The sequence below is a fragment of the Orycteropus afer genome, unplaced genomic scaffold, assembly GCF_000298275.1.
Source record: "Orycteropus afer afer isolate SDZICR_OR568_19922 unplaced genomic scaffold, OryAfe1.0 scaffold00026, whole genome shotgun sequence".
Lineage (NCBI taxonomy): Eukaryota > Metazoa > Chordata > Mammalia > Tubulidentata > Orycteropodidae > Orycteropus > Orycteropus afer.
In genome coordinates this window covers 5,719,070-5,729,681 of record NW_006921613.1, presented here as the reverse complement: position 1 = coordinate 5,729,681, position 10,612 = coordinate 5,719,070, and the positions used below count along the sequence as shown (strand labels likewise).

The window sequence follows — 10,612 nt, the reverse complement described above, 5'->3', positions numbered from 1 at the left end:
ATTGTGGTAAACTGTGGTCAATGACATGAGACAAAGTATATGTGAACTGCTGTATGGAAAGTGAATTTGCTCTGTAAATCTTCACCCAAATCACAATTTAAAAAAAAAAAAGTAAGACCAATTAAAAAATAAAAGAAAGAAAGAAAATTTCAAAAACAAAATTATACTCTAATCAAACCCATTTAGTTCTAGGTTTCAGATTTTGTAAAAATTTAAGCAAAGAATTACACTTAGTCCTACTTTTCCTATTGCCTATCTTTTTTTTCAAAGACAGTTTTACTGCGGTATAATTTACCCATATTAAGTGTGTAAGTCAATGATTTTTAGTAAATTTACAGATTTGTACAACCATTACCACAATCTAATTTTAGAAAAGTTTCATTACCCCAAAAAGAAACCTCATGCCATTTACAATAGGAATGTTAAATCTCCCAGGAATACCCATGAATTAATACAAAACCAAGCCAGTATTCCAAACAAAGTTGCTTGAGTCATAAAGCTATTGCTAATAAGAAGTCAAGAATAAATTAAATTACCTAGCAAAGTGCATGCCTGTCTGGTATGTGCCATCTCCTTGGCATCATCAACTCCTTCAATCACAGGACTTCCTCCTTGCTTTGTGTAATTAAAGTAATTTGCATTTCCTATAATTAAGGGGAATAAAAGTTTTGCAGTCCATGAAAAGGCCTTGATTTTTATCCTTAAGTCAATTCTGAATTAGAGGCAATAATAGCACAGTTAAGTTACACAGTCTGGAGTTAGACTACTTCTGGTTTCACTTATAATATTTTAATATAAAACTCAGTATTAAATAATGGAGTGAAATTATGTTTTCTTAACTGGTGACATGAACAGTCCTTTCTTAAAGGTTTTATTCCAATCTAGTGTTAGAATAATCTTCTCAAATACTTTACTCCCCTCATTGGGAACCCTAAAAACTTCCATCAGATAAAGTTCTTTAATTTTCTTCTTTTAATTAAGGGAAATTTCAAATATATATAAAAGTAGAGAGACTAGTGTAATAACCTCCTATGTACTCATTAAAAAAAAAAAATAACTCACTGCTGTCAAGCCACTGCCAACTCATAGTGACCCCTCCTTGGGTTTCCAAGGCAGTATTTCTACAAGAGATACTTTATTTCTCCCAAGGGGTGGCTAGTGGGTTTGAACTGCCAGCCTTCTGGTTAGCAGTCAAATACCTTAGGCACTATGCTACCAGAGCTCCCATGTCCCCATTACTCATCTTAAACAAGTATCAACTCAAGATCAATCTTGTCCCATTTATACAGTTAACCTCTTACTCCTCCCATAACTTCCATGGATTATTTTGTAGCCAATTGCAGGCTTATCATTTCACCTATGAATATTTCAGTACAAGATAAGCTCATTTTAACAAGTAAGTTTACGAACTCAGAAAGTAACAGAAAACAATAGCAGCACAACAAATCCGATACCACATTCATACCTAATCGCAGCATTTTAAATTCCGGTAAGTTTGCTGAGGCACAGAGCTGATAGAAGATATGATAGTTTCTCTCCTCTTCTGCCTTTGAGATAAGAAAAGAATTTTCAATTATAGCATTTTAATCTGAAACTCAGAAAATTAAATCATAACACAAAAATTTTATATTTAATTATCTCAGTTGGTGAACTAAATTGTCCTTTTCTAAATTTCCTAATACATACTTATGATTACATGCATTTGATATATGTGTATATGTGTAAGTGAGTATCTGTTGGTCACATTCAGCATTAAATAACTGAGCTAGTGATATACAGCTATAGTCATAAGAAAGCAGTGTTTTGCGGGGAAGCTAAACAATTTTTTTGTAATACCTAATACTATTTTCTAATAAACCTCTTAGATTTATGGTTTTCCTAAAACTATGACTGAAAAACAAAGTCCCATCTTTGCCATATTTTAGAATGGGCCATCAACTGATGTTGTTTGCAAGAAATCTACAAAACTACTATATCATCTACAAAACTACTATATCATCTATGTCATTTATAAAATCAGTTATTTATAAAATAGAAAATAATTCATATAAAATTCTAAGACAATTTTTAGTATTTCCTGATGGTCTTTTTAGACATATACACTTAAAAAAAAAAAGCTGTGGCAATATAGTTCATATGCTCTAATTTTACAGTGTATTCCAATAGTGCTAATTAGGTCAAGGTCAGGTTTGAACCCAAAGGCAGCAAATATTTGGTTAAGAAAATCTGTTTCAGGGGCAGAAAACACTACACAATGATCACAAGAATGAGTAGACAAGAGATCAAGTGCGGTCATCTCTGTACAAGAAAGACAAGATGAAGTATGTTTTTCTGCCTATTTCACTCATTTTGACATACCAAACATCTTCCATATCATATAGCCCTGGGGACTTGGGGAATAGCTAGAATTGCTTCCATGTCTTTAGACAAAGCAATAAGGTTTAGGCTTTATTTTGGGTTAAACACTACTAGCTTCTGGTCACTTTTCTGATCAAGGAACATCTTTCCTACCCACTTAACTTTTTTTTTTTAAATTGTGATTTGGGTGAAAGTTTACAGAGCAAATTTACTTTCCATACAGCAGCTCACATACACTTTGTCTCATGACATTGACTGCAATTTCGCTGAATGCAACAGCTCCCCTCCTCCTTCCTCCCCACAGTAATCTGTTCCCTGTGTCCTTCCCTCCCATGCACTCCTGCCCCCTGAGCTGTCACCCTGTGCACACACAGGCCTTCTATCCTCTCATGACTGATCTCTCCAAGGAGTGTATCTACTTCATATAAATGTTCAGCTCATATGCCTGTCTTTTGTTTGGCTGGAAGCCACAGGAGTGGGTTCAATTCCAGACCTGAAAGGCAACTAGGGGCCTACCCACTTAAGTTTTAATTAAATATCAATCAAATCTCTACTATTTGGACTTAATCTTTTCTTACCAGCCTATGTTTCACTAATCCTTTCTCCTGGCTATTAAACTATACTTTTTATTTATTTTATTGCATTTACTTTTTAAACTGTATTTTTAAAAAAAACTTACACAAGTATGCATGTGTGTGTAGTAACATTGCTCTTGTGTGTACCTAGGTATTAGAACAACAGGGAGAGAATGACTACTGACTTACAATATAAATCAAGTACAGCTTAGGTGACCACAGATCAGGCATATGACCAAAGTCAAAGCACCAAAGGTCCAGATTATTTAAAAAATATATTTAATGGCATGAAGATGCCAGAATAGCTGCAGGCTCCACAACCTTATGACTCTTGGTAAGCCCCAGACTCTCTCAAAGCCATAATAGACTTGGGCGATATAACTGTCAGACACAGTTACATGGCAGTGTCAGGGGTCCTTGAACGTCAATGCAATGGGTATTCAGGTAAGGGACTACTGAAACCCTTGATCTCCAGCATGAGGCATGAAGAGGTCACCAGTAGCCCTCTACTGATAAATATGTTAATGTATGTATGCCACTGTCATATAGTATTGCACACTTTCAGATAAAAAATGACGAAGAGCATATATGTAAATGTAAACACTGCACTGATGCTTCAGCATGAGGTTTATCTACTGAACGTATTCTTGGATAGTTGTTCACAGCTATGTTGTGAAGAATTTTTTTACCCTCATTATTCCATCTAAAAAGAGCCCTGGTGGAGCAGTGGTTAAGTGCTTGGCTGCTAACCAAAAAGATCAGCAGTTTGAGCTCACCAGCTACTCTGCTGGAGAAAGATGTAGCAGTCTGCTTCCGTAAAGATTTATGGCCTTGGAAGCCCTATTGGGTTGTTGTACTCTGTCCTACAGGGTCACTAGGAGTCAGAAACAACTCCACAACAGTTGGTTTTTGGGTTACCCTATCTAAACAATACTATATTCTAAGAGAAAAGAATAGAGGAAAGAAGACAACAGTAATTTTTTCTTGAAGTAAGTTCAACTGTAACTCTTTGAAGGCATAGACTAATTAATGCTCTTCCTATCAATTGGGAAATGTGATAGACAAGTGTAAAATGTGATAGACAAGTGTAAAATGTGATAGACAAGTGTAAAGCACCTCTTCTCAATTAAGCTTTTCCTTCAAGAATTTATAGGTAAAAGTCAAAGCCATTATACCTAAATAAATACCCAGTGCCAAAGATTATTAGTCTAATATATATTCTTCTGTCTCATACAAGCACCATTTTACACTAATCAGTTCAAGTGTAGTTTTCAGTAACACTATCAATGATATGTTCAAGAGTATTTGGAAATATAACACATACCAGTAAGCATGTGATTATATGGCAATATAACACAAGTACATATGTATATATACCCATCTTACCTGGAACACGACTCTGGATTTCTCTAACAGGTAAGTTCTCATATTGGCACCAATGATTCGATACCTCTTATCAAAACCGATCTCAATATATTTCCCAAAACGACTGCTATTGTCATTTCTGGTTGTTTTAGCATTTCCGATTGACTGAGAAGCAAGAATGAAAACAAGATTTCAGAAGCGTAATTCACGTCATGATATTTACAGAATTTGTTCAGGGAGATAAAGGACAGAGTAGAACACAACCTTTTAAAACTGATGCCTGTAAGAATAGAACCAATTTGTCCCTGCAGGTTCAGGGATATCCTTTGCCTATTGTACAACCACATACATAAATGTTAATAGTTCTTATCTACCTTGTTGTTCTCACAGAAATGGCTTTCAGACACAGGAAACCTGAGCTCAGCTATTGGAAGATGTTTATATATAACATTTTGGACATGTAAACACATGCTCATTCATGCTGGCAAAGAAAGAGAATGGATTGGGTTAGGAAGAGTCAAGACATGATACCTCTTGATTAAACATCAGGTTAAACAGCATTCCTTGAAAATCTTAGTCAGTTCTTGGTAAATAAACTAGTTAAGGCAAATTGATATTTTCCTAGAAATTCTGATCTGATATTCAAGGTCCAGAAGGTTCTGTTCCATCACCTTATCTTAGGCAAACACTGCTATTATGCAGTGAATTACTTAATATGGTCCTTCTATCCATGCATGGTCTTGTAATTCCCATACAGTGATTGGGTGAGACTATGCAAATCAGGGGCACGTGGCCTACAAAGGAGATTGGACATTTTGCTAATAATGCAAATAAGGTGCATGGAACACTGTAGGGGTGGGACCACGCAAATAAGGTGTGTGGAACACCCCAATGAAGGGATTGTTAGTTTTGCCATCTCGCTAGGCTAAAAGAGAGCCAATCCTAGAACAGAAGGGGGACCTCATAACTACCAGAAAGAAAAGCCTGGAGTAGAACATGTCCTTTGGACCAAGGGTCCCTGCACTAAAAACCTCCTAAACCCAGGTGACTGAGAGCTGTAACAACAGAGACAGTGTGAGATGGTGAGAAGCAACAACAAGTGCAGTGGAGAAATGGGAGCAGCAGAACCAGGAGACCAGCAAGAGATGGTGTGGTGGGCTTCCTGGCCCACAGCTACAGTAGTGTCCCATCCCACAGGTGAGAGAGCTGAGTACCTTCAGGCCAACACCTACTGGCAGAGTGAAATGCCCTTGGGCACTTACTGGTGGAGCTAAAAAACTTTTAACACTCTCCTGAGCAAGTCAGGGGTTGAGGGCCAAAGAGAGAACCAGTCTGCCGGTGTGGCTGAGAAAAAGCTCTCCTAACTGAAGAACTGCATCCTGAGTTGTTCCTAATTCTGAATTGTAACCTCCCTAATAAACAAAATAATCATGAGTATGATCTGTGAGTTCTGTCAGACTGCAACAAATTATCAAAACTAGCCTAGAAGTAGAGAGTGCTATAGGAGGGACAGCTAGTGTCAGAAGTGCTAAAAAGGTTGGAGGTGGAGATATATGTGAGTTGGAATCCACTTGGTGGCAATGGGTATAGAAACAGTATCTGTTGTCCGTCCTCCTTAATTGTTCACTCAGCCTTATAAATGCTGTATTCACAACAGTCTCCTTTAATGCTATTTTCTATTCAATCAGTAAGAAGTTGCTTAAGGAAAGGAGAAATTTTGTGATCTCGATTTTACTACTGATTTTAGTGAAATGAAATGTTAAGTGAGTTATTCTCTCTTACTAAAAAAAAAAAAAAAAAACCCACACACACTGCCATTGAGTCGATTCTGACTCATAGCGACCCCCATTGGGTTTCAAAGGTGGTGTATCTTTACAGAAGTAGATTATCCCATCTTTCTTCTATGGAGTGGCTGGTGGGTTTGAACCGCCAACCTTCTGGTTAGCAGTCAAATGCCTTAGGCACTGCACCACCAGCTCTTTCTCTTTTTCTAAATGAAGATGAAAATCTTCAACTACAGTTACGGAAGTTAAAAAACAACTATTAAGATCCAGTTGGTCCCAAGAATCTTCCCTGCCCCATTTTAGGGTGAAAATTTCCAGGAGAAAGGAGAACAAAAGATAACATGTCAAAATAGATTAATAAGAATCATTTCTCTATATATCATTCATATTTTGTACAAGGAACCTATGCTGAGAATGAGAAGCTTACTTTCTACAGGATAATATGCAAATCTCCTTGGTCACTGGGCTGTAATGTTACCTGTGTAGGATGCTCATTATCAGCAGATCAATGGAGACTGGATATCCTTTTCTTAATATAACAGTAAAGGGCTCTGATACAGAGATATGAGGTAGATTTAAAGCTACAAAAAAATTTCTGGCAAAAAATTTTTTTCTAGACTTACAGGTTCAATATTTTATCTATTTTTCCTGTAAGTACAACCCCTTTGCCACCATACTTGTGCTCTATATGCCATTAATCTTTCAATGGGTGGCCTCTTTGTAGTTGTTGAAAATTAGTTCTCCAATTAAATTACCATATTTTTCTTAATCCAAATTCCTGCAGATGGGCTAAACAATAATATAGAAGAAGTAACTAAGCATAACTGATCCTTTTATTTTTTTTTATTCCGGCAAATAGGAAATTCCTTATAAGCATATATTAAAAAGCAGTATCTGTGGCCATTCTAAAATTTTAATAACATTCTAATTGATATAACTGAAATCTGTGTCATAGAAAAATCAATGTATCTGTTTTTGGAAAGGAATGTAGCATGGTCATAAAGTCATTCATTCCAGACTTAATTTATCCTCAAGAGAGCTTCAAACTCTGGTTCAGGCCTATATATGTGATTCTGATACCATCACAATCAAGCTTTGGTATATTCTAACATTAGGGACCAGAATGGCATGAACTGTTGCCAAATACCAAGAATTTGTTGTCATGACCAAAAACAATCAAAACAATGAATGGAAGCAAAACCCTGTTGTTCCCTAACCCAAATCAAAAACAACTCCACAAACTGTATTCCCCTAATGTTAACACCAGTGATATATACTACTATATCTGTAGCTCTAATTCTTTCCAAATTTTACTCTTCCCTTAAAATTTTCACCACTCTAACTATGGGGAGGAAGTGGGAGGGGAGCTGTTGCATTGTGGTAAACTGTGGTTAATGTCATGAGACAAAGTATATGTGAATTGCTGTATGGAAAGTGAATTTGCTCTTTAAATCTTCACCCAAATGACAATTAAAAAAAAAATTTCACCATTCGCTTTTGGCACAAGCATCTGTTTCCTCTGTTCATGCTATTTTAGAAAACTTTTCCAGTTCTCCTTCCAGAAAGGGCCCAGCCCAGGAGGCCTGTCAACTTCCTCAGTGTATTTTAGCCTTTCAATCCCAAGAGCAGAAATCTTGCTGCTCCAGGGGGCAGTCTTGCAGGCAAAGGGTCACAGCATTCTGTTTTGAAGTGTCACACACAGCACTGCAAACCAGGCACAATTACCTCTGAACAGAAAATTGCAAAAACCACTTGTACAACAGGTGCACCAGGCCAATTCTAACGCCATCTGTGTTTGGGTGACAAATAAAGCTTGACAAAGGAAAAAAACAGGAATAAAAACACTAAATTTTCAGCAAGAAAGGTTTGTTTCAACATGCTCAAAGCAATCTCTCTACATTTAATAAGACTTTTCTCTCTCCACTTAATGGGACTTCTTACAAAACTGTAACTTTCCTATAAACCTATTAATAGGCAATAGTCTTCTGGATTGTTGTTGTTGTTGTTATGTGCTATCGAGTCGGACCCGACTCATAGCAACCCCTCCTTGGGTTTCCGAGGCAGTATCACTACGGAAATAGATTGCCCCATCTTCCTTCCAAGAGTCTTCTGGACACAACCCTTAAAATATTCAAATTCTCACTCACACAACTAGTTCCATTTCCTTTGGTATGAGTTTTTTTGCCTTTTATAAGTATTGTACTTTTGAAAGGACATTCACTTCCTCTCTCATGAATTTACTGTTACTGAGTTACTTTTCTAACCTAAATCTGTGTGATTTGCTTTACAGAAACAAAAAGAAAAATGTTTATGGATCTTGGCAAGATTGAGATCATGATTTAAGTTTACAGTTTAAATCTGGAAAAAATATATTTATTGTTAAACAGATTGGACTAAGTACAGAAAATGAAACGTAAATAAAGGAATAATGAAAGTCGTTCATGCTTGAGCACAGTAAACCTTGTTTTGGAAGCACATAAGTAAGAAATTCAGACTGGAGGGAAAAGAGTAACTTGTATTTCTGGTACAAGGAGCAACAGAAATTATTCAATTAACTAGGAGAAAAGAAACTTCTGAGAATGAAGTATTATGGCCTTCTTTGTTTAGGCAACAATTCAGTGGTAGTTTTCAAAAACAAAACAAAAAAAAAAAGGCAGGCTTCTGAACTAAAACAGATTCCTCTTATACCTTGGCTTTACTCAAAATGTCTACCTAACTGAATATTTACTTTTCCTAGACTTCTTATTAACATGTGGAAAAGTATTTGCCTAATTTTGGAGGCTAGAAGTTCCAAGACTTTCTGACAAATGCTATATCAATCCACTTTTGAGCATGTTTCTTAACCAGAGAAGTAAGAATACGTAATATGACATGACATGGCATAACACAAGACATAAGCTATAGTAAGAAGGCGGAAGATGCTGCTATCTTACCTCCATGATGGGATTGGAGGCCAAGACCTTTTCCTCAACATTGGCCTCACTGGCAGAGCCACTTACAGTTGCAAAGTATCGCATGGCATACTTAGCTGAGACTGTTTTTCCTGCCCCAGACTCTCCACTTACAATGATGGACTGATTTCGTTCATCTCTGTAAAATTAAGAAAAGTAACTGTCAGTGCTGCCTGCTTCTCAGTGTGATTAACACTATTTCTTCTGTTCTCATCAATAAGCCACTGTGGCATGTGGCTGCTGGTTCATACTTGCAAAATACGGAAAGGAACATAGAACAATACTTTCTTTTTTAAATTCTGATTTGGGTGAAAATTTACAGAGCAAATTCACTTTCCATACAGCAGTTCACATACACTTTGTCTCATGACATAGAACAATATTTTCTAATAAGAATAATTACTTACAGACTAACAATGAACAGAGAGGGAAAAGAAGATATCAAACATTAAATTAGAGAGCATTACATCTAAGGATTAATCTGTAATAGAGGGTTTGTGATTTTGTGTGTTTGTGCGTACATATCTGAAACATTTTATTCCTTAAGAATTACTTTGGTATCTTGCAATACTGTTGTCAACCACCTCAGAAGAGGAGGGAGCTATTTTTTGGAGTCATGAAAAGGGAATTTAAAAGAAAAATCTATTTAATTCAACTAATAAAACCATTTACAAATAAAAATATACTCTAAATTATCCACTGATTAGCAGTCCATAAAGTGGGACTTCCACAAGCTCCAGTTCCTACTAAAGTATTCTCATCATCGTGCTGGTCTGTGACCAACATGATGACATTGGGGAAAAGAAGGACACTGAAATATGCACATAAGATATAAACAACAGAGGAAAATATTATATGCAAAATACTATATTACCACTAACACCAATAATAAATAAATACTGTATCCTCATCATCAGAGGAAAAAAAAAAAACAGTCCATTTTCTGGTTTGTTTCATTCAAATACATCAAGCCACAATTCATGTCTGAAGCTGTAGTGATGGAACACTATTACTAATAATAAGACTACGGGGCCCATCTAGTGTTTACTTAATACTGATCTTCTTATAATTCAAAGACTATTACTACATCTTTAATTCATTCACACAACGACTCAAAAACTCTAAGTGGTCCCTTTAGTAAATGGTGGTGGGACAACTGGATCTCCACTTGCAAAACAATGAAGTTGGATCCATTCTTCACACCATACACAAAAATTAACTCAAAATGGATTAATAATCTAACTATAAGAACTAAACCATAAAACTCTTAGAAGAAAATATAGGGGCAAAGTTTGTTTTGTTTTTGTTTTTTACAATGAAGTCTTAGCTAAAACACCAAAAGCATGAGCAACAAAAGAAATAATTGATAAATTCGACTTCATCAAAATGAAAAATTTTTGTGTATCAAAGGACTTTATCAAGAAAGTGAAGAGACAAACATACAGAATGGGAGAAAATATTTGGGAATCATATATCTGATAAAGGTTTGTTGTTGTTGTTGTTATGTGCCGTCGAGTCGGCCCCGACTCATAGCGACCCCTCCTTGGGTTTCCGAGGCAGTATCACTACGGAAGTAGGA

At 36.2% G+C, this 10,612-nt stretch overlaps 1 protein-coding gene across 1 annotated transcript in view; it reads right to left on the bottom strand.

Moving 5' to 3' along the window:
- Window positions 1-10,612, bottom strand: part of MYO5A (myosin VA) — a 194,827-nt gene that overhangs the window by 138,207 nt on the left and 46,008 nt on the right. Inside the window, exons 5-8 of the mRNA XM_042783688.1 lie at window positions 9,016-9,172; window positions 4,320-4,463; window positions 1,466-1,547; window positions 537-644 (exon numbers count right to left, since the gene is read on the bottom strand). Coding sequence (XP_042639622.1) covers window positions 537-644; window positions 1,466-1,547; window positions 4,320-4,463; window positions 9,016-9,172 — 491 coding nt within the window. The remainder of the gene's footprint in view (window positions 1-536; window positions 645-1,465; window positions 1,548-4,319; window positions 4,464-9,015; window positions 9,173-10,612) is intronic.